The 24,902-nt window shown below is 43.5% G+C and overlaps 1 protein-coding gene across 1 annotated transcript in view; it reads right to left on the bottom strand.

Moving 5' to 3' along the window:
- WLS (Wnt ligand secretion mediator) overlaps nucleotides 1-19,057 on the bottom strand; it is a 121,543-nt gene extending 102,486 nt beyond the window's left edge. Inside the window, exon 1 of the mRNA XM_033916412.1 lies at nucleotides 18,994-19,057. Coding sequence (XP_033772303.1) covers nucleotides 18,994-19,042 — 49 coding nt within the window. The 5' untranslated portion in view covers nucleotides 19,043-19,057. The remainder of the gene's footprint in view (nucleotides 1-18,993) is intronic.
- Between the last annotated feature and the right edge of the window lie 5,845 nt (nucleotides 19,058-24,902).

The raw sequence follows: 24,902 nt of genomic DNA, 5'->3' as shown, positions 1-24,902 counted from the left end.
TTACCCCTCCCCCCCCGAGGCCAGTGGCACTGCTCTACCCCCCCCCCCCCGAGAACTGGCATTGCTCCCCCCCGCTCACGAAGGCCCCCCGCGTGATCCGGAATCCACCCCGCTCGCATTGCCCCCTCTGCCGCGATCCAATATCCTCCCTGTACCCATCACCCACCCGAACACATCACTTACCCCCCATCTGGCACCCGGCACCAATGCACAGGACATGCCGGTGCCGGTGCCTGAAGATCTATCGTCCTTTTTGCTGGGCCTTGAGCATCTGTGCATGCTTAAGGCCTTCGAGTTCCTGCTCTCTCCGAGATTCTCGAAGATCTCGAGAATCTCAGAGAGAGCGGGACGACAGATCTTCGGGCACCGACACCGGCATGTCCTATGCGTTGGTGCCGGTGCCGGGTGCCAGATGAGGGGTAAGTGATGTGTTCGGGTGGGTGATGGGTACGGGGAGGATGTCGGATTGCGGCGGGGAGGGGTGATTCGAGCGGGGGGGAGGGGTGTGCTGGGTCACGCGGAGGGCTGTGACAGATCACGGGGGGAGGCACTCATACATCATGGCAAGCTCGGTTTCCGAGGCGCCGATTTTGCGAATGTTTTGCTCGTCTTGCAAAACACTCGCAAACCGGTGCACTTATAAACGAGGTACCACTGTATGTGATTTTAACATGCCAGATGTTTATTGGGATATCCCTATTGCAGGGTCTTCTAGAAGTAAGGTGATCCTGGATTCTCTACAAGGAGAACTGTTCCAGCAGTTGGTAATGGAACCCACGCAGAATGGGGTCATACTGGACTTTGTCCTTACAAACAGGGAAAGTGTTTCTGATGTTACAGTGGGTGATCATCTGGGATCCAGTGATCACTGCATGGTACGATTTAATATTGAGATGGGTATAGAGAGGGCTCATGCAAAAGCAAAGGTTCTAGACTTTAAAAAAATTAACTTTGTCTGGATGGGAACATCTGGAAGGAGTAGAAATGCAGTTGGCAAAACTGAAATAAATTATTATAAGGGTGATAAACCTTTTTGTGAGGCAAGTAAATAAAAGTAAGAGGAAAACAAGGCTGCTTTGGTTCTCAAAAGTAGTAGCTGAGGAGGTAAGGAATAAGAGGTTAGCTTTCATAAACTACAAAAGATCACAGAAAAAAAAATTATATTCCCCAATGAATATGCATGAGATCTATTTGCATGTACTGATTTCAATGCATATTCATCAGGGAAATCCTGAAAAACCAACTGGATTCTGGCCCTCGAGGAATGGAGTAGCCCACCCCTGGTCTAAGTGGTTTACCTTCAGGTACTCAAACATTTTTCCCTGTCTGTCCTGGTGGGCTCACTCTCTATCTAATGTACCTGGGGCAATGGGGGATTAAGTGACTTGCCCAAGGTTACAAGGAGCAGCACAGGATTTGAACCTACAACCTCAGGGTGCTGAGGTTGTAGCTCTAAAGACACTGTACCACACACTCCCTACAGATGTATGATGGATACTGTTTTATTTCATTATGATTGTGTTATCATAAAAATTGAAATTCAATAAAGATAAAATTAAAAAGAATAGACTTACTGGGTCAGACCAATGGTCTATCAAGCCCAGTAGCCCGTTCTCACGGTGGCCAATCCAGGTCCCCAGTACCTGACCAAAACCCAAAGAGTAGTATCATTCCAGCATCTCAAAGAATAGCAACATTCTAGAACCCCAATGAGAACAACATTCCAGGGCTGAGATTGTGATGTCATAATGCCTCATTCCACAGTGACTTGGAGCCAACCTCATCAGTGATGTTACAATGGCTTGATTGTTCTATACTTGGTTCATGTAAGAACATAGGAACAGCCATACTGGGTCAGACCCATGGTCCATCAAGCCCAGTAGCCTGTTCTCACGGTGGCCAATCCAGGTCCCAGTACCTGTCCAAAACCCAAGGAGTAGCAACATTCCATGGTACCAATCCAGGGCAAGCAGTGGCTTCCCCCATGTCTTTCTCAATAACAGACTATGAACTTTTCCTCCAGGAACTTGTCCAAACTTTTCTTAAAATCAGCTAGGCTATCCACTTTATTACAACCTTTGGCAATGTGTTCCAGAGCTTAACCATTCCCTGAGTGAAAAAATATTTCCTTCTATTGGTTAGGATTATCTCTTCCCTCCCCAGGGCTTATGAGAGCTGCCTCTTCAGCATTCTCAGCTCTGGTTGACAAAGGGTAGGGATGCTAGAATTCCTCTTTAAAAAAAAAATTAAAAAGAGGACAATTGGCCCTACTCATATGCAGATGTCGACATGATGATGTCATGTGTATGTATGCATGTATATGACAATCGCATTGATGTCGGTACATGCACAGAGGGCCTCTAGATGTGGCCCTCAGCTCGGGGCCTTCCATAACCCAGACAAACTGCTGGGTTTCGAAAATCCCCCCGGGCGCCCAGATAGTCCTCTAAAAAGAGGACATGTCTGGATTTTCCCAGCCGCCTGATAACCCTAACCCAGGGCATAGAAGACCTAACCCGATATACACCATTACTACGGAGCGACAGGGATGGCCCAAACTTGAGAACTGAAATAAAAATTATGATTACTTCATCTCCCACTGAATGCTGTTTACAAAAAAAGTTCATATTAAAGCACAGTTCAAATTATTGTTTTGGAAAGTAGTATTTTTTTTTTTTTTTAATTATGAATTTAATGCTTAACAATATCAAATGATATCCAAAGAAAAAGGTTTTTTATACAAAGTTTTAAGTTATACAAAACAATCCTTTTTAAGCCCACAATATTGGGGGAGACATGTTGCTTTTCTACCACAAATATAAAGGAAAACTAAGAAATGGGTTAGATTCATATGAATCCTAATCATTCCCTACTATATGAAGCTCTGACATCCTACCATATTCTCAGTCATGAATCATTAAAAACAAAAGAAGAAAAAAGGGGGAAAAAAAACAAAAGACAAACTCACTTCTGTTCTCGAACTAGCAAAAATTGTTGCAATTGTATGGGATCCCAAAAGACATATTCAATGTCTTGTATTTTAACAAGGATCAACAAGCAAAATGGATCACCCGATTATTACATATAATGTAAATTAAAACAGAGGAAAAAAGACCTCAAAAAACCCCTGGAATATAATCAAACAGACCATAACCAATTGGGGTTGGTTTTCATCACTGGTCAAAAAACCCCTGTGTAAATTTTAATTTCTTATGTGATATTGATTTTATTCTTATCAAATATGTGCAATATTTTTTTAAATTTTTTTTTAAATTTTTTTTAATATTTTATCAAAATCTCTCTTATTTATAATTGATAAAATATTTTAAAATTTTTTTTAAAAAAAGTTAAAAAAATATTGCACATATTTTCCTCTGTTTTAATTTACATTATATGTAATAATCGGGTGATCCATTTTGCTTGTTGATCCCTGTATCGTTTTTGGACACTCAATCACGTTTCCATCTAACATTTCAGTTTATATTGTATTTTAACAAGACAGTAGTATTCTGAACACGCTCAATGTTGCAATCTGCGTAAGTATTATTGCATCAAACAGGCAATTTTAATCTAATTTGAGAAGAGTCCCACTGCATTAGTTCAATGATAGGAGCAGGGCGTCTTGCCAACAAGGACTTTATCTTGACAATTCAAGGTTAATAGCTCTAGTAGATTAGATGGAAAAGAAAAAAAAAAAAAATCAACAAACAGGTGGAATATTTGTTTTCTTTGTTGAAATCCTGCTCAATAGTGATGACCTGTAAATCATCCGATCTGCCCAGTGTCTTCCTCTCCTGATTATCAATTTAAATTGATATTACATACTGATAAGACTAAGATCTTGTGGCTTACACCCTCTTCAGAAGATTTGTCAAATAAACCTCCCCTTTTACTAAGCCACAGTAGAGGTTTCTACCTTGGCCTGGAGCGCTAAATGCTTTGATGCTGCTCCGATGCTCATAGGAATTCTGTGAGCGTCGGAGCCGCATCAGAGTCTGGCTCTTGCATCTTGTTTTTTTGTTTGATGATTTTTTTGTCCTTCTGGTGTTTAAACTGGGTGGTGTTTTTTTGGTGCTGGATTACTTTAGTTCTATGTATTCCTATGTTTAAGATTTGTTTTTTGAAGCGCATCATATGCGGAGCTTCTACGCATCTGTACTTTCGGATTGTTTTAGCCTTTCATCCTAGGACTAGAAGGGACCCCTGAGGAAGACTTTACTATAGAAACATGGACCGTGTTGGGTCCAACGTTCCCAGCGGACTAGGTCCTTAAGGTTTTTATGTGGATTGCTATGTTGATTTTTAAAATATTTTTTAAAATAAAGTCCAATTCAGGAACATCGTCTCTCCACAGTGATTTTTGGGGGGCTTTTCTTTAAGATTTGGCTGCATCTATGAACAAATTTTATACACATGCCATTTTGTGGAGTTTTTTTGAGAGACCTATTACTGTGATTAAGCCTTCCCGTGTTACATGACTTGATTGTGCTGAATTCTGTGGGTGCATGTATTCTGAGGTCAAAAGAATAGTCTTACTGGGTCAGACCCATGGTCCATCAAGCCCAGTAGCCCATTCTCATGGTGGCCAATCCAGGTCACTAGTCCCTGGCCAAAACCCAAGGAGTAGCAATATTCCATGCTACCAATCCAGGGCAAGCAGAGGCTTCCCCCATGTCTTTCTCAATAACAGACTATGGACTTTTCCTCCAGGAACTTGTCCATACCTTTCTTTTTCTCCACTTTTGTAGATGCTGCGGTGGACTTAACACAGGAGTCCGTGCCGTTTAAGTGTAATTTTGAGTTTCTTATTTTTTAATGTCACATTTTTGATTGGTAGCCAGTTCTATTCAGCTTTGAATGTTTCATGCATGTTTGTCATGAACTCCATTTTCTTCTAATCCTTCGTACAATTTATTCTAGGGATGGAACATATCTCATGTTGTTAACAAACGAAAATGAGCAGAAAACCCACAGTAATAGTGTGTGCTATTTGAGGGCATACTCTTTTTCCAATAGTGCACATCTGCACTGGTATGGCTCACTGGTAGTGCTGCTGCCTCTGCACCCAGAGGTTGTGGGATCAAATCCCAGTGCTGTTCCATGTGACCCTGGGCAAGTCACTTAATTTTCCAGTACCCACCACTTTGAATGCCAAAGCCACAAAAAGGCAGCATATAAGTCCCCATTCCCTTTGCCTATTCTCTCATCAGCTAACTAGATCCTACCCATTATTGAAGAGTTCTCTCTTTCAGCATTCTAAATTCCATTACCAAGCTTTCACCAACAGGAAAGGAATGGAAAACATAGATAAGAATGTTATTATGCCCTTGTATCGCTCTATGGTGAGGCCGCACCTCAAATACCGTGTACAGCTCTGATTACCGCATCTCAAAAAAGATATAGCAGAATTGGAAACTGGGAAGACAACAGGTATTTCAGCAGTTAATTTTTAGAAAATAATCAGTGTAGATAGAGAACTTTCTCCTGAGTCAGATTTGCACCTGAGAAGCAGCTTCTTGTCTCCACCTGGTTGAGGTTGCCTTCACGACTAGGTAGCTATTTTCCTCTGGGATGGGATTATAGGATAGCAAGAGTTAATTAGTACTTGTAGAGCCAAGACAGGTGGGTAAAACTAAAGACAAGAGAAAATTGAATCTGGAGCATTAACCAAATAAAATATTTAGCCATCTCCCTCCCCCCCATCTAAAAGCAGAGAAGTCACTCCCTGCCCCCCCTCTTTTAAAGTTCTTGACAGATTTATACAGTAGTTACAATTCAACAGTATTTGAACCAAGTCCTATATCTGTGCTGAGTGCATTTGTAGTCAGGTGCTAACATTTGAAAGCCTGGAAAAATGTGCCAAAGAGGAAGATCCCCGTGGTTCATCTTTAACAGAAAAATCCCCTGAATTGCTTTGATCTGCTTTCTTGACACAGTGGGTCTAACGCTACTCTATAACTATAGGAAATATTTCTCTTCTAGAACAGAACTCACCAGGAGAGGGATATAATTGAACTAGGAGATGAGAAGATGCAGAAAACAAAGCATTTGCTGTGGTATTATTCAGTAGAACTGTTCATCTCTCCCAGTGAGCAGAAAATATTGTCTTGACTTTCAGAAGGGTCACTTTTCCTGCAGAGATCAGACATCTGAGCTGCACAAAGACTAGTTTCAAGCTATATTTGATTTATCTGGCCAAGAATATTAGCGGAAAGAATGTTTTCTGAAAGGGTTCAAATACTTGAAATGTATTAACGTAAAACAAAAATCGTTTCCAGAGAAAGGAAAATGGTAAATTCAGAGAGCATAATTTGAGGTTCGGGGGTGGTAGACTCAAGAGTAATGTTAGGAAATTCTTCTTTATGGAGAGGGTGGTTGATGTGAGTTCAAACAAGCGTGGGATGAACACAGGATCTCCAATCAGAAAATAATGGGTATACATTGAAGGAACTAAGGCTAGTACTGGGTAGACTTGCAAGGTGTGTGTCCCGTAAATGGACATTCAGTTGAGGACGGACTGGGGAGAGCTTCAATGGCTGGGGTGGTTAAGATGGGCTGGAGTGAGTTGGCGGAGACCCAGTAGATGGAACCTAAGCACACTACTGGCCAGGGCTCTGGGTTTCTGTCCTAGTCCCTGGATTTTCCAGCAGCAGCGCTTCCTCCCGCCCCCACCCGCCATGCAGCCAAACCCCCACTGACCCTCCATCCTTCCCTCCCATCCAAACCCCACTGACCGCAAGCCCTACATGCCTCCCTCCAGAGCAGCGTCAGGCCGGCAACACTCTAAACAGGCTGCTTCACAGCCTTCTCCTGTCGGGACCTTCCATGCGCTATGTTACTGATGACATCATCAGTGATGCGGCAGAGGGAATTCTCTGACGAGAGAAGGCCGCGAAGCAGCCTGTTTAGAGTGGTGCCGGCCCAACGCTGCTCTGGTTGGCGGGGTTCGGATGGGAGGAAAAGATGGAGGGTCAGCAGGAGTTCGGCTGCACAGCGGGGGCAGGGGTGTATGCTCAAAGGTTCTGCTGCACAAGGGAGGGAAGGATAGAAGCTGGGCAAGGGTTCTGCTGCACAGGAGGATGGGAGGGAGGGATGGAAGGATAGAAAGATGCTGCAGAGGGAAGGCACGAGGGGATGGGTGAGAGGTGAGGAAAGATGCTGCACATGTGGGGGAGAGAAAGGGAAGAGGAAGAATTGGGGTGAAGGAGAGGAAGGGAGAGATGATCATGTACATGAAAAAAATAAGCCCTACACCGAAGATAAGACCTAGAGCATTTTTTGAGCCCAAAATTAATATGACACTATCTTATTTTCAGGGAAACATGGTAATGGTAGCAGTAGGATGTTTTGGGGTTTTTTTTTGGAAAAAAGGTTAGGTGTCCGATTTCTGTCTTATGCAATAAAGCTTCAATCTGCTTTGTCACAAGTACTATATTATTGGTACTCATTCAGTATAATATGACACAATCTGACATGGTGCTGGATGAGGTCAGGGTATCCGCAGAAAAAAAGCAGCAGGAGGCATGAAAGCCAAAATCATAGAAATCATTAAAAGGTTATTAAAATGTAAGGTGGCAAATGATCCCCTCTTCCCACTGGTACCCAAGTACTGGGTGACCCCAATTCCAAGGGAACAACTAAGAGAAGTGAAATGTGTCATAATAAGAATGTTATAAAAAATACTTTTAAGGCTCAAGAAGTGATATCTCCAATAAGGCGGCACATTTTAGGAGCAAATCTTGATCACAAATATTTGCAGAGGAGTTCAATGCTTGCAGTATGTCCTTTGAACCACTGCTTGCCAGGGCTGCAGTGAAGGATAAAAGCAAACCCCGAGAGAACAGATAAAAGCAGTCTGTTTGCAAACTCTCTTCTAAGGACAAAAGAAGAAGGAATGTTTTCAGGGGCAGAGCTAAGGAGCCCCAGTCTCCTGAATCATTTCGTCACTGCTGGTTAGTTACACATCCCCCTGGGGGGGCTCCCAGAAACCAGCAAATCTTCCAGATTAGAGCTATATGAATACCTCCTGGAATTCATTCCCTTCCAGCGAGAAGGCTGGGGGGGGGGGGGGGGAGAAGAGAGGGGAGCGTTGTGAATTCCAGAGAGCAGCTCTTTCTCTCTCACGGCTGGTGGCAGGGGCTATTGGTACGTGTCTGGATCCATCACAATTACTTCTCCTCCTGCATTGCACAGTCTACACGGGCTGTTGGAGATTCTTCTCACCTCCTCGGCTCTTGTAACTTATTTGCATACCCGAAGATTTTAGGTTGTAAATTTAGGTCTTTTGTAGACAGGATGTTTGCATTTTAAGCAAGTAAATAAGTCCTGGTTGGGTAACTTTATTAGCGGAGCCATGCTGTCTTACTGGGCGCCTTCCGAAAAGAAATCAAGACAGTACTATTTGATAAATTTATCTCTTAATTTGAGATTTTATTCTCAATATAATAATTTTACTGTATTAACTTACATTTTTTTACTGTCCTTTTAGTTAATATGCTGTATTCTTACTATTACTATTTTGTATTTCGCTGATTGTCCAGTTGTTCTCTTTGGTGTAAACCGCCTAGAATTCTTTTGATTGAGGCGGTATAGAAAAATAACGTTATGTTATGTTATATGTTATGTTTCTGCTGCTGTGCTTCCAAATCCTAATTTCTGCAATTGTCAGATTAAGGGTCATGTGCTGGGCTGTGTCAGAACAGAGCATGTCAATTCTGTAGCATTTTTCAGAGCTGTTATATACTGTATATTTTCTATATCCCTACCTGCACGTTAAACATATCTCCCTATCTGATATCTAAAAATATTATACTTAATGGCAAGTGGTTAGACCCAAGGAAGTAAAACCAGGGGACCCCAGACCTTAGACCTGGAGGATCACTTAGAACATTTCAAATTATCTCACTGTCTTCCTTTTATTTTCCTTAATCCAGCTTCCTCTGGTCTCTTCTAATAACGGGTTCTGGTTTTGGGTTTTTTTAATGAAAAAAATTGCTTTTTCAGTTATTGGAAAATGTTATCTGTATACGGTATATGGTATTTTTACATTTTCCTGTTCAATGTTTATCTTTGATGGATTAAATGGAATATACGAGAAATTTAAAAAGAGGGCAATTCCCCCAAAAAGCATTTATCTAGGTAAGTGAGCTGCTTGAAAATTGCTAACCCTCCCTGAAGATTCTTTGAGGTTATGTGGCTGTCTGGACGTTATATGCAAATATATTTTATTGAGCTCAACAAAATCAGCAAACAAGAAACAATCCAAGAACAAGCATGCTCAGCATTTTAAATAACAACCTCCAATCCCCGCAAAACACAGTCCCCAAAGGAACCCCCCCCCCCCGCCCAACCCAACCCAACCCAAAAGAAATAACACCCCCCCCCCCCAGGGTCCTCCTTCCAAGTACAGTTCAGTCAGCTAAAACAAACAATGGTCAGGCAAATCAGATATAACAAAAGAAAACAGAATACAGAAATTCAACAGTTCGGAGACTTAGGGGAGACATGATAGAAACCTTCAAGATCCTGAAAGGCATAGAAAAAGTAGACAGGGACAGATTTTTCAAATTATAGGGAACCACAAGTACAAGGGGGCACTCGGAAAAATTGAAAGGGGTCAGGTTTGGAACAAACGCTAGGAAGTTCTTTTTCACCCAGAGGGTGGTGGATACATGAAACGCGCTTCCGGAGGCTGTGATTGGCAGGAGCACATTACAGGGCTTCAAAGAAGGTTTGGATAGGTTCCTAGAGGACAAAGGGATTGAGGGGTACAGATAGGAGTAGAGGTAGGTTAGAGGGATAGGAGTAAGAGGTAAGTTATAGAAATAGGCAGGGACCACTGCTCAGGCAATAGGCCTGATGAGATGGACCTCTGGTCTGCCTCAGCGGAGGCAACTTCTTATGTTCTTAACAAGCGGCTGCGAGCCAGCGGGGTCATAGTCGTCCAAAATGGTTCCCAAGTACGTTGAAAAATAGGGCCTGGGAGAGAAGAAAGATTGTTCACATCTCTCCGTTCCCACATCAAGATGGTAATCATCCGACATCTCCAAAGAGAGTCATCCGGAGCAGCACCCTCAAGCCAATTCAGCAAAATACATTTCAGGGCCACGAGGACAGTCCATTTAAAGAAAGCAGCAGCTCCCTGTACACAAGGGAAATAATGAGGAATAGTTCCAAACAAAAACAAAGGGGAGCGGCGAATAGTAATTTGCTGTCTGGACGCTATTGTTTTTGCTCTAATTACATCCAACTGTTCTTTGCCGTCCCTGTTCCCTACCCCTCCCAAAGCTTCAGCCTTAGGTTTGCTAATGGTTCGGCCAGCCTTAGTGACTCACAGTGTAGGAGGTAGCACATACATAGGACCCATCAGCTGTTAGTTAATTTTCTTGGCAAAAGTACTTCACCAATGGAAGTAAAATCCAGCAACTGGAAAGCAAAAACTAAAGGAAAAGTACATAAGAACTGCCTTAGTGGGTCAGATCAAATGTCCATCTAGCCCAGTATCCTGTTTCCAACAGTGGCTACCCCAGATCCCAAGTAACCTGGCAGAAACCCAAAGAGAAGCAGCATTCCAGAGCTGAGATTGTGATGTCATAATACCTCACTCCACCAATGCCTAAGAGCCAACCTCATCAGTGATGTCACAATGGCTTGATTATCCTATACTTGGCTCACATAAGAACAGCCCTACTGGGTCAGACCAATGGTCCATCTAGCCCAGTATCCTGTTTCCAACAGTGGCCAATCCAAGTCACAAGTACCTAGCAGAAACCCAAAGAGAAGCAGCATTCCAGAGCTGAGATTGTGATGTCATAATACCTCACTCCACTAATGCCTAAGAGTCAACCTCATCAGTGATGTCACAATGGCTTGATTATCCTATACTTGGCTCACATAAGAACAACCCTACTGGGTCAGACCAATGGTCCATCTAGCCCAGTATCCTGTTTCTAACAGTGGCCAACCCAGATCACAAGTACCTGGCAAGATCTCAAAGAGTAAAATAAGAGATTTTATGCTGCTTAGCCTAGGACTAAGCAGTGGATTTTACCCAAGTCCATCTTAATAATGGCTTATGGACTTTTGTTTTAGGAAATTAGCCAAACCGTTTATTATTATTTTTTTTTTAAACCCTGCTAAGCTAACTGCTTTCATCACATTCTCGCGCAACAAATTCCAGACTTTAAATACACGTTGAGTGATGAAATATTTTCTCCAGTATTTTAAATCTACTACATAGTAGCTTAAATGCATGCCCCCTAGTCCTTGTAAAAATCAGTTTCTTAATGCGTGTTCCAAATGTTAAGGGTACTTTAAGAATCCTGTATATATTTTCTACTTATATAAAAATGTATCAAAACATAATTTAGAGGTCCTTTTACTAAGGTGCAGTAACCGATTTAGCGCACACTAAATGCTAAGATGGCCATAGAAATATAATGAGCATTTTAGTATTTAGCATATGCTAATCGCCAGTGTGTGCTAAATTGGTTACTGCACCTTAGTAAACGTAGCCCTTAGTAACCATGCAACTCCCAAGATACCTCAGATACTCTTGTTGCAGTCATCAAAACCAAAACTTTTGTATAAAATCTCAAGAAACCAATGTGCGAATTATGTTTCATGAATACCATCCCATGCAGTCATTGCATTCAGAGAGTAAATTATTGCCCGAGATTCCATCATTTAAGGCTGTGGCTCATTTGACTCTTCAGTGCACGGTGATCTCCATACAGGGTGCCTCTTTATGGCATGTGTTGCCTACTGATGTTAAGGGATTTTCTAATATACTACAATTTGGGAAACTTGTGAAGACAATTTTGTTTAAGCAAACAATCTTTTTTGAGTGTTATATAAAAAGGATGGAGTCGGTCCAGAGGAAGGCTACTAAAATGGTGTGTGGTCTTCATCATAAGGCGTATGGGGACAGACTTAAAGATCTCAATCTGTATACTTTGGAGGAAAGGCGGGAGAGGGGAGATATGATAGAGACGTTTAAATACCTACGTGATGTAAATGCGCATGAGTCGAGTCTCTTTTATTTGAAAGGAAACTCTGCAATGAGAGGGCATAGGATGAAGTTAAGAGGTGATAGGCTACGGAGTAATCTAAGGAAATACTCTTTTTACATAAAGGGTGGTAGGTGCGTGGAACAGTCTCCCGGTATAGGTGGTGGAGACAGAGACTGTGTCTGAATTCAAAAGGGCCTGGGATAGGCACGTAGGATCTCTCGGAGAGAGAAAGAGATAATGGTTACTGCGGATGGGCAGCATTTGGCCTTTATCTGCCATCATGTTACAGCGAAATATATCCCTAGATTTCTTACAGAGCTCAGAAAAAGAAAGCACAAGATGCCTAAACTGGGGGAGTCTACATATGAAATAATCGGATGCAGGCTCTCAAAATAGCACCCTACCCATACCAAAAGTTTATTAAAGAACAAAAGGGGGTAATACGATGATCAAAGAAGTTTTTATATTTTGATTACTTCAACTATGATAATGGCAGCTAAAGATTGCTGATCAAGTGTACAGGCCATCTGAGAAATGTTCTACGACGCTACCAGAAATTCCATCTCCTCAGTCATGGCGCCCTCACTTTGGAAGACTCTTCCCCTTCTTATGAAGCAAGAGTCCTCCCTCCCACTATTTCAAGACTAAACTAAAAACTTTCTTATTCAAGGACGCCTACGATACCTAAAACAGGATCCCGTCTGCTTTCCCAGAAATAACTTTCACGTCAGGTTTTCAGAACTAGCCCTAATGTCCTATCCACCCGTCTCCTTTTTATTTTTTTCTATCTCGATATATTTTTTACTACCTCTTATACCTTCCGTTCCTGTGATGTCAGTCTTAAGTCATGTTACTTTCCCCCCTCACTAAATTTTGTGATGGTTTTTTAAAATTTTTTTAAAAAATTTTCTTTTTAACATTTGTTTTTACATTTATTTTATCGACTGTAAACCGTCTAGATATGTTTTGATGGACAGTATATCAAGAAAATAATAAACTTGGAAACTTACATATTCCATCACCTCAAAATAAAGCTTTATCTTTTGTGTTTTAGATTTATATAAAAAAATCTCATTAAACATATAATATATTCATGGGAGATAAGCTTATCATAAATTTCCAGAAGTCAGATCATAGGGCCTCCTATGATGTAGATATAATTTCAAATCTACATCCTGTGTTCCTTTCTTTAATCATATATGCTCCCTCCTCCCGCCCTACCTTTTAAATCAGTGTTCTTCAACCTTTTTACACCTATGGATCAGCGGAAATAAAATAATTATTTTGTGGACCGACAGTGGTCCGCGGACCGGCGGTTGAAGAGCACTGGGCTAAGTCATGGGCCAGACCCCGCCTATCTCTGCCCCAGACCCTGTCCCCATAATAGTACTAATTGTAACACTATTTTTTCCATTCATTTTTCATATATACACACAATATAATCTTATTAACAACACATAATGGTTAACCACAAAATCAAACTACACAAAGCACCCTGTATGCTTCTCAACATTCATTCCTACCAGAACAGATTGCCCCTGTGCAAATACGGGACCACAAACTAAAATTACTAATATATTCAAACGAAACCCTAAGATTCAAGACTCTGCATGCAGTACAACCAGTGTTCCCGCTAAGCTGCGCTGGCGTGCGCTGGCGCACAAAATATTACATCGCAGCGCACAAGTTTCACGTCACAGCGCACACTCGAGCGGAGGTGAGAGGAAGCGGCGGCGGTCTGCCCTGATCGCCTAAGATGCAGCAGCGGCGGCTCCTTTCATGATCCCCGTAAATTACGGGGATGCCGCCGCTGCTGCATCTTAGGCGATCAGGGCAGACCGCCGCCGCTTCCTCTCACCTCTGCTCGAGTGTGCGCTGTGACGTGAAACTTGTGCGCTGCGATGTAATATTTTGTGCGCCAGCGCACGCCAGCACAGCTTAGCGGGAACACTGAGTACAACCCCAGAGAAAAAGAAACAAATGCATTTCTTCCTGAACAGTGCAAAATATAGACAGCAGATGAAAATTCTCATAATTGACACAATCCAATCAGTAAATTGAAAATAACCTTTGTTGTCTCCCTCCCTCCATGTGCCATCCCTTCATCATGGCAGTTGGGTGAGGCTGGGTGTCCTGCCCTCTCTTGTTTACAAACAACACCTTGAGAAAGCCAGTTGTCTCTCTTGTCTTCCTCCCCCTCTGCAAGAAACATACCATCGCTCTCACCTGGCCGTTTTATGCTGCTCGTAGCCGGCTCCCTCTTCTTCACTTCCCCTCTTCCTCACTGCCGGTCCGCGGCCGGAATGTGCCTCGGACCTGAGGAGATCAGTGCACAAAGCCACGTGCGGCGGCTCCTTGCGCGTCCGGAACCTTTTCCTTTGACGTTGCAACGTCAGAGAGAAGGCTGCCAGTTCAGGCGCAGGAGGCTTGTAGGAGCCGCCGCTGCCCGCAGTTTTGTGCACTGATCTCCTCAGGCCCAAAGCACATTCTGGCTGTGGACTGGCAGGAAATTTCTGCGGACCAGCGGTTGAAGAACACTGTTTTAACTGATCTGTGAATGCTATCTAAACATAGGTCCATTTTATAAAATCTTGCTATTAAAAAACCTTTTGCAAAAACTTCAAGTGCTATATAAATACTGGTTATTTTCATAAATGTTGCTATTTGCAAAAGAACAGAGAGGACAACACTTATCTTATGGTGGAATTAGCCACGAACAGCGCTGACTTGTAGTGCAAGCTCCCGGGGGATTTTTTGCGCTGCCTCTCTATTTGAATTCGACCATCGAAAACCACTTCATGATCCTCAAACCGCTGAATGAAATAGCGACAAACTGTCTGCATGAACTGAGGGAGTCTGCCAGGACTGTAGATTAGGAATAGAGAGGCAGTGACGATATGAGGGATGCATATCTGTACATTACGAGGGGCCGCAGAAAAGTTCTCAACCCAGCCAACAAAGTTGGGGCAGTCCCCATCGAGGGCTAAACACATAGTCCAGCTATTTTCCATATTTTTTTTTCATTCCATATTTTCCCAATGGAACATAAAAGTGGAAAATCACTGGGCTGACGTGTATAGCTCTCGACGGAGGCTGCCCCAATTTCGTTGGTTTGGCTGAGAACTTTTCAGCATCCCCTCATATACAAGCAACTAAAAATAGTATTTGTCCTATTAGCAGTTCTTTTACAGGGATGCAATGATTCATTTAATCCATGCGCTTATTCATCTGGCCTAACCACATCCACCGTTACTGATTATACGCTGAAAATGGCATAGCATTAGAATGTTTAATTGCTTTCAGTCATCTCTACATGACTTGACGATGTTCGTCTACCGGGCAACAATCATACAGAAGGAAAAATCCATCTGGTTTCTATGAACGGAGATTGTAGGAAGGGAGGGCGCTTTGCTAGTTACAGTGTATTACCAACTTTCCATTTATCATTTATTTATTTTGGTATTTAATTCCCATCTACAAAGCCAAAATAAGTTGGTCCCTGCCAACTCTAATCTCTCACGCTCTTCACCTTGCACCTTGTTAAATGAAACCTAGACATGAGCGTTGCTTGTTTATCTTTTCCCTCTCAAGAGCATCATCGGAGTTTATGTGTGTTGACACTGAAAACTGTTTGCCCCGTGACCTGCTTTCTAGATGTTCTAACTCATCCTAGATGCCAGCTGCTTGTTTGCCTTGTGGCCGTGATCCAAAAATTTCCAGGCCTCTGTTGTAACACAGAAGTTACTCTGGAACTCTCTCCCATTAGATTTAAGATCTGAAAAATCTCTCAAGTCATTTAAATCACAATTTAAAACATTATTTTAAAATGGTATTTGAATTAAGTTCTTTATAACGTCTTTCTCTTTTCTTTAAAAAAAAAAAATCCCTTCACCTTATGTTTTTTCCCCCTAAGATATCGTAAACCTTTCCAGCCCTTGTCTGCCTATTCGTGTGCAGTTTGTTAATTCGTCTACGTCTTTTTACCTTGTCTGTCCTTATCGATTTTTAACCTTTGCCCATTGTTTTTATTTCTTGTATACCGCTTTGATTTAACTTTTCCTGTTAAAAACTGCAGTATCCTCTATAAAAAAACCCTAAGTGCGCATGTGCACTTATAACGCCGTGTTCCCTGACAGCATGATGTGTGCATCCGTGCCAAATTCGATTTCAGGCGCATAGGGCGGCTTGAGACGGCTTGTGGCGTGTGCAGCGATTTGAGCAGCGGTGGAGGCTTGACTCCTGCGCTGCCACTGCCAGGACACCTCTTCTCACCCCCACACCAGCAAATGCAGCAGCTGCGGGGCATTTGCTAGGCTGGCCCATTTTGATAATGCTAGGTGGGCCGGCCTAGCAAAAGCCCCAAGGCTGCCTGGGCTAGCGGATGCTGGACAGGGGGAGCAGGGAAAGGAGAAGGCCTACTGCTGGACAGGGGGATCTGGTAAGAGGTGCTGCTGGACAGGGGGGAGGTAAAAGGAAGGGAGAAGGGCTACTGCTGGACAGGGGGAGCAGGCAAGGGGTGGTAGTGGACAGCCGAGGAAAGAGAGAGACAGAAAGAAAGACAGACAGACAGCGGCAAAGGAGAGAGAGAGAGACAGAAAGAAAGACAAACAGAAAGCGGCCAAGGAGGGAGAGAGAGAGAGAGACAGAAAGCCAAACAGAAAGCGGCCAAGGAGGGAGAGAGAGAGACAGAAAGAAAGACAGACAGACAGAAAGTGGCCAAGGAGGGAAAGAGAGAGACAGAAAGAAAGAAAGACAAACAGAAAGCGGCCAAGGAGGGAGAGAGAGAGAGAGAGACAGAAAGACAAACAGAAAGCGGCCAAGGAGGGAGAGAGATAGAAAGAAAGACAAACAGAAAGCGGCCAAGGAGGGAGAGAGAGAGACAGAAAGACAAACAGAAAGCGGCCAAGGAGGGAGAGAGAGAGACAGAAAGAAAGACAGACAGACAGAAAGTGGCCAAGGAGGGAAAGAGAGAGACAGAAAGAAAGACAGACAGAAAGCGGTCAAGGAGGGAAAGAGAGAGACAGAAAGAAAGACAGACAGACAGAAAGCGGTCAAGGAGGGAGAGAGAGACAGAAAGATAGAAAGACAGACAGACAGCGGCCAAGGAGGGAGAGAGAGAGAGACAGAAAGAAAGAAAGAAAGACAGACAGACAGACAGAAATCGTCCAAGGAGGGAGAGAGAGAGACAGAAAGAAAGACAGACAGACAGAAAGTGGCCAAGGAGGGAAAGAGAGAGACAGAAAGAAAGACAGACAGACAGAAAGCGGTCAAGGAGGGAGAGAGAGAGACAGAAAGAAAGAAAGACAGACACAGAAAGCGGTCAAGGAGGGAGAGAGAGAGACAGAAAGAAAGAAAGACAGACACAGAAAGCGGCCAAGGAGGGAGAGAGAGAGACAGAAAGAAAGAAAGACAGACAGACACAGAAAGCGGCCAAGGAGGGAGAGAGAGAGACAGAAAGAAAGAAAGACAGACAGACAGAAAGCAGCCAAGGAGGGAGAGAGAGAGAGACAGACAGAAAGAAAGAAAAACAGACAGACAGAAAGCGGCCTAGGTGTCTATTTTTTTTTGGGGGGGGGGGTTAAAAAATCATTTCTTAAAAAAATTTATAACCTGCGACATCCAATAGTTCTGTGCAGGTTACAAGAAAACATACATAAACTATTTAATACCAGACCATCATTAACATAAAATAAAAAGAGATTTCATTTCAGAGATGCTCATTTATAAATACTACCCATAAACACGTTGAAACAGAATTGCTTTCAAACCTTATCTAAACTGCAAGACCCCAGGCAGGGATTTAACTTCTAAAGGCAGAATGTTGAATGGAAAGCATAGCTCATCGATGAACTAGACGTTTGACAGGTTTAAATGATTTAATTTCCAAAAATTTCATATCATCAGAGTGCAATGAATGTGAAGTACAATGACTCATAATCAAGCACAAAGTCTTGAATTCAGTTTGTTCATGAATAGGCAACTAACGTAGATCTTGAAGAACAGAAGTGGATTAAATTTAGACATAAGAACATAAGAACAGCCATACTGGGTCAGACCAATGGGTCTATCAAGCCCAGTTGCCCTTCCTCATAGTGGCCAATCCAGGTCAATTGTACCTGGCCAAAGAGTAGCAACATTCCAGCATCTCATGGAATAGCAACATTCCAGAGCTGAGATTGTGATGTCATAATGCCTCATTCCACAGTGCCTCAAAGCCAACCTCATCAGTGATGTTACAATGGCTTGATTATCCTATACTTGGCACGCAAGAGCATAAGAACAGCCATACTGAGTCAGACCAATGGTCCATCAAGCTCAGTAGCCCATCCTCACGGTGGCCAATCCAGGTCACCAGTACCTGGCCAAAACCCAAGGAGTAGCAATATTCCATGCTACCAATCCAGGGCAAGCAGTGGCTTCCCCTTTGTCTCTCTCAATAACAGACTATGGATTTTTCCTCCAGGAACTAGTCCAAACCTTCCTTACAACCCGCTACGCTATCCGCTATCTTACCACAACCTCTCGCCTATTTGTAATTAATCTAGCTGCAGCATTCTGAGACAACTGCAGCATCTGAACTGTACATTTTGGTAGTCCAAGATACAATAAGTTGCAATAATCAAAAATTGGAAATATTATTACAACTGACTGAAAATTACCAGAAGATAAATAATCCTTAAGCTCCTCAAGACTCTCATATGAAAAAAATATTCTAGAGATCACCGCTTTTATCTGAGACTTGAAGGACAAAGCAGTGTCAAGAAGTACACCCAAATATCTACACCGATCAGGTATAAAAATGTTTACATCATCAAGAGACACCTCAGATGAAGGCAGTTCCAGACCTGCAGAGCATCCTAAATGTAAAAATTGGGGTTTTACTGATGTTCAGCTTCAAATAGTTACTTACCATCCAGTCGCTGATTATGCGAAAACAATTATTCAAATGATCCAGGGGCTAGATTCACGAAAGCCCTCTTACCTGCCCAATCCTGTTCCGCTCCGTTTCCAACTCTTGCTGGGCGACCCATTCACTAAAGGCTCCCCCCATGCAAATCAACTAATCGTAAACACACCCAACAAGCAATCCCACGGATTGCTGAAGACCGATCGCTGATGGCTGTACATGCGATCCCGCATGCGCCGCTCTCCTGCACCAGTGGAAGAAGGAGGAAGGGTTGGGGAAGTAATGGTAGGCAAGCAAGGCAAAGGCGACCTCGCTGCAGCCTGTAGAAGCAGAGGGGGTGGGGGTGGGGGGGGGGGAACTGCCAGACTACGGAACTGAACACGAAACCCGCCCTGAATCTCCTGCTCTCTGCTGCCCTTCCCCGCAGTGCAAGCTCGTGGTTTTAAAGCGGGGCTGCACTGCGGGGAAGGGTGGCAGAGAGCAGGAGAATCGGGGCAGCCATTTTTCCCCACAGACAAGTACGAGACTGAGTTTGTAACAACGGAAAGGCAGAGAGTACAGTTTTTTAAAAGTGCATCTTAGGGCTCCTCCACATAGAACACATGGCTGCCCCAAACTACACAAAAAAAGTGGCGTTTCTCGTCAGCTGCAAGCAGGGAGTTTCAGGGCTGGTATTTCAGCGCAGGAGAGAGCAGGAAAGGAGTGAGCGACTGGTCCTCACCAGTCGCTTGTTTTCTGATCGGCCAGCCCAGTCGGTGTGCCTGAGAAATGTTGGTGAATCTCCGCCTTGCTAGATTTGCGTGCCATTTCCCTAATTTGCATGCGTGGATCGGATCGGGTACGGACAGGATTTGCAAGAAGGTTAGTGAATCGGGCTGGGGTCGTAAAGGGGGTCGCAAACCGATCGGTACACAATCGGTTTGCTTAGTGAAACTAGGCTTAGGTGCCTAACTCTCAATTACGTCTAATTAAAGTCAATTATGAGGTGCTAATTAAACCTATCAATTAAGTTAGGTGCCTACATCGGCTAGGCGCACTGATCTAGGCAAATTTTGGGTGGACTACGAGAGGTTGCTGAAAAATTCTCAGCCCAACCATCAAAGTTGGGGCAGTCTTCATCGAGGGTTATACACTTAGTCCAGCGATTTTCTACTTTTTTCATTCCGGATTTTTCTGACAGAACAAAAAAAAAGTGGAAAATCACTGGACTAAGTGTGTAGCCCTCGATGGAGACTGCCCCCAGCTTTGTTGGTTGGGCTGAGAACTCTTCAGCGTCCCCTCGCATATAGAGTTTGCCAGTTAGCTTTTCCAACCATCCAACCAATAAAACAATCCAAATATTAAAGTTAGATGAGAACATTCAGTACTTGTCAGTATAAACGAGGGGGCGCCGATAGGTTCTCAATCCAACCAAGAAGACAATGACCTGGATATGGTTTAATCAATGATATGAGACAATGTCAAAACATAGAACTTCATTTCAGCAAATTGGCACTTAACGAAATAAGATAACATTTTTCTGCTGCAGTGGCAAAATAACGCTCAGAATTTAGGAAGTTAGTTGCTTGTGCTGAGAACTTTTCAGCACCCCCTCGTATGTAATAAAAGTGAGCCAAGTATAGGAAAATCAAACCATTGTGACATCACTGATGAGGTTGGCTCTTATTGGTTGAATGAGGCATTGTGACATCACAATCTCGGCTCTGGTACCAGAGACTGAAAGTCTTCACACTGTGAGGGGGTGCTGAAAAGTTCTCAGCCCAACCGAGAAGAGAATGACGTGGATCTGGTTCAATCAATGACCTAAAACATTGTCAAAACAGAGAACTTTGTTTCAGCAAATTGGCACTTACATGAAATAAAGATAACACTTTTCTGCTGCAGTGGCAGAATAACGCTCAGAATTTAGGAAGTTGGTTGGTTGGGCTGAGAACTTGTCAGCACCCTCTCATATGTAGACGTGTGTGTGTGTATGTGCAAGACGGACTTTAAGTTACCAGGCTGCATATAATAATCATAATAATTTATTTATATGCTGCCATACTGGGAAGGTTCTAATCGGCTATCAACAGGAAAGCAATACATACAATTCCAATAAATACATCAAGATAAAATAAACATGTGAATAAAATTGGAAAGATATGTTAAAAAAGCAAAGAACGTTAAGCTACGAGCCTGTTGGATAGTTGTGTCTTTAGCAATTTTCTAAAATCTAAATAAGAAGAGGCTTTTAATATCATTTTGCCGAGCTATGTATTCAATTTGGCGGCCTGAAATGAAAACGTTCTCTCTGGCCACATCTTCATTATTAGTCCATCTTATTTTTTATTGAAAACTGTGATTAGTCAGTGAATGTTCTGCAATTACACTTTTCAAATTCTTCCAACTTTCTATAGAATTCAGTTCAAGCAGACTTCTAGTCCTGTGGCAGCAGGGCTTCTAGTCTAGCTGAGATTTTATGGTTCATAGACAGTAACGCGGAAGACAAAGGCGCGCGCCGACAACTGAGCGCAAGATGGAGGTGCGCACCGAAGAAAAAGACTGTTTTTAGGGGCTGCGACGGGGGTTTTTGATGGGGAGCCCCCCCCCCACTTTACTTAATACATATCGTGACGGTGTTGTGGGGGGTTTGGGGGGTAACCCCCCACATTTTAGTGAAAACGTAACTTTTTCCCTAAAAACAGGGAAAAAGTTAAGTTTTTAGTCGGAGCTGTTACCGCCGGGGCTGGCACCAAAACCAACACTACGCTTTTGTAAAAAAAAAAAGGGGGGGAGGGTTAAATGAATACTGTCATATGGCAATGGTCTCACTAAAATGAAAGTGGCTTCAGTAAAGCAGCTCTGCATATTTCTAGGACATGCTGCCTATCACTCTACATGGCTTGTTAGTAAGAATACTTCCTTTAACTCAACCTCACAAAGGTCACAATTCTCCCTTGCACTGTAACACCCCCCCTATTTATGTCCTAACATGGCCTCCTCTACCCTAAGGACCAGTGAAATGTCAGGAGGAAAAAGGAAAGGGATTGGGACTCATATTGCAGTTTTTATATATACACAGATACGTATTTTGTACCTGGGGCACTGGAGGATTAAAGTGACTGGCCCAGGGTCACAAGGAGCAGCCCTAGGATTTGAACCCACAACCTCTGGGTGCGGAGGTAGCAGCTCTACCATTAAGCCTCAACAGCCTACATGAATCCTTTTGCATCACTGGGCTGCTTGCACGTAGAGGTCTTGCTGCTTCGTCCTTTGAACTGCACAAGTGCATTTCATAGATGCTAAGTAGCAAATGCTCCTCTCATGGCCATGCCCTCTTTTGAGTTGTACGCAATCCAATTTAGGCTCCCGTTGTTACAGAATGGTTAGGGTTACCATATGAAACCTCCCCCTAACTCATAACCCCGCCCCATTCTGTGTCCAGCCCGGTTCCGCCTCCAGCCACGCCCAGTTCCGCCTCTAGCCCCGCTCCATTATGCCTTCCAGCCCCGCCCCCAGATAGCTTCCTCTCTCTGCGAGGAGCTCCGGCCGCTTATGGAGCGTGCGCAGATGTGTGTGACAGCAAAAGCTAGACAAATGCTGGGCTGCATCAGAAGGAGCTTTATCATTCGTAAGCCTGAAGTGCTACTGCTGTTGTACAGATCAATGGTAAGACCTCACTTGGAGTACTGTGTTCAGTTTTGGAGGCCACATTATCAAAAGGATGTGAAGAGAATGGAGTCGATTCAGCGAATGGCCACTAGGATGGTCTCAGGACTAAAGAATCTCTCATATGAAGAACGTTTGAGCAAGCTGCGCTTATATTCTCTCGAAGAGCGCAGGGAAAGGAGGGACATGATAGAAACATTCAAATACGTCACGGGCCGTATTGATGTGGAGGAAGAAATATTTTGTCTTATGGGTCCCATGGCGACAAGAGGGCATCCGCTGAAGCTCAGGGGGGACACCAGGAAGTATTTCTTCACCGAAAGGGTAATTGATTGATGGAATGGTCTTCCACGTCAGGTAGTCGAGGCCAGAACCAAGCTCGACTTCAAAGGATGATGGGACAGACAGGTGGGGGGGGGGGGGGGTCGCTCCAGAGGAATGCTTAAATGATGGAGGGAGGGAAGAGGGAGGGTTCTTGAGTGGGCAGACTTGTTGGGCTGTCGGCCCTTTTCTGCCGTCATACTCTATGTTTCTATCCGCGCATGCTCAGAGGCTCTCCAGATGTGGCCGGAGCCCGTAGGGGTTTTCCAAAACCCGAACAGAGAGGGACATGTCCGGGTTTTCCCAGATGTCTGGCCTAAGAATAGTGCATAGCCCAAATCATAACTTGTGCCAATTAAGTTATTGTTATAGCTCCAATAATTAAATCATCGGGGCCCATGAAGTAATTATTTTGGGCAGAGGAGCAGTGAAACCTTTTCTGCTCTCTGCCAAGCAATTAACAGTAATGGTCTCTCTTTTTCAGTGCTGTGTGCACTTAGGGCTGAGCAGTGTAAGCAGCCTCTCTGATTGGATGGAGCAGAACTCAGCAATGGTAGCAGAGCCAATTGGGCGCAGTTTCCTCCCTGATTAGATGCAAAAGGAATCTAAGGAATGCAAGAGGACCACAGCATGCTGAAGATGAGGACAAAACTGTTACATTCTCCAAGGTCTTTATAGCTAATCTCATTGCTGAGAAGGCTCCTGACCCAGGTCCCACAGCATGCACGTAGGAGTAAATACCATTTTATTGCTTCACATTCTTGAGGAGAACTGCAGCATAGCCAATCCAGAGAGGTTGATGATGGTTTGATTCTGGTATCATAGGTGCACAAAAGATTGAGCAGATTGTAGCCTTACAATTTTTTATGTCGCGCTATACCTCTTGTATAGCACCATGGCTGAATCTCTACATAAAAGTAGTTAAAATAAATCCCAATAAATAAATATATTAAGTGCTGCTATTTGGCTAGGTGGTGATGCTAAGTATATGTGGAGAGCACATGTTGCTGGTGGCTATACATACGAGAAGGGTAGATTCGGTAAATGGTGAATTCCATACAGGCAGCTCCACTGGTGTAAATCCTCGTGCCTAACTCCTGTCAGAAGTGGAAATGGAGGCAGTCTATAACTCTGTGCCTAAATCCTGGGAATGCCCATGACCCACCGTTGGCCATGCCCTCTTTGGAGTAGAACATGAGGTGCATGTATTAGGCACGCAGGTTATCGAATGGGGCACAGATTAGTGCTCATTAAAGCCAATGATTATCAACAATTTGGTCGATTACTTTATGATCTGCACCTAAAATTGTATGCCTAACTTTGAGCGAGTTATACAGAATATGTAGAGAATAGCGTAGAGAATGACACGGGGAACAGAATTTGTCCCCGCGGAAAACCATCCCATGTCCTTCTTTAGTGTCTGTCTCAACCTCAGTCCTTCTACTCCAGCATTCTTCAATGCAAGGCTTGAGGGTCAGTGGCTGAGCCCATTCATACTCGGATTCTTATGTGAGCCAAGTATAGGATAACGAAGCCATTGTGACATCACTGATGAGGTTGGCTCTTAGGCATTGGTGGAATGAGGCATTATGACATCACAATCGCAGCTCTGGAATGTTGCTACTCTTTGGGTTTCTGCCAGTTACTCGTGACCTGGGTTGGCCACTGCTGGAAACAAGATACTGGGCTTCATGGATCTTTGGTCTTTCCCAGTATGGCAACGCTTATAGTCTTATGTTCTAACCATCCTATGTCATTCCATAGTGTCTATCTCAACCTCAGTCCTTCTACACCAGCATTCTTCAGTGCAAGGCTTGAGGGTCAGTGGCTGAGCTCATTCATACTCTAATTCTTATTTGAGCCAAGTATAGGATAATAAACCCATTGTGACATCACTGATGAGGTTGGCTCTTAGGCATTGGTGGAATGAGGCGTTATGACATCACAATCTCAGCTCTGGAATGTTGCTACTCAACATCAGTCCTGCTACACCAGCATTCTTCAATGCAAGGCTT

This window comes from Geotrypetes seraphini, chromosome 12, assembly GCF_902459505.1.
Source record: "Geotrypetes seraphini chromosome 12, aGeoSer1.1, whole genome shotgun sequence".
Taxonomy (NCBI): domain Eukaryota; kingdom Metazoa; phylum Chordata; class Amphibia; order Gymnophiona; family Dermophiidae; genus Geotrypetes; species Geotrypetes seraphini.
Note: the sequence above shows the minus strand (reverse complement) of the source record. Positions and strands in the feature narration are given on the sequence as shown.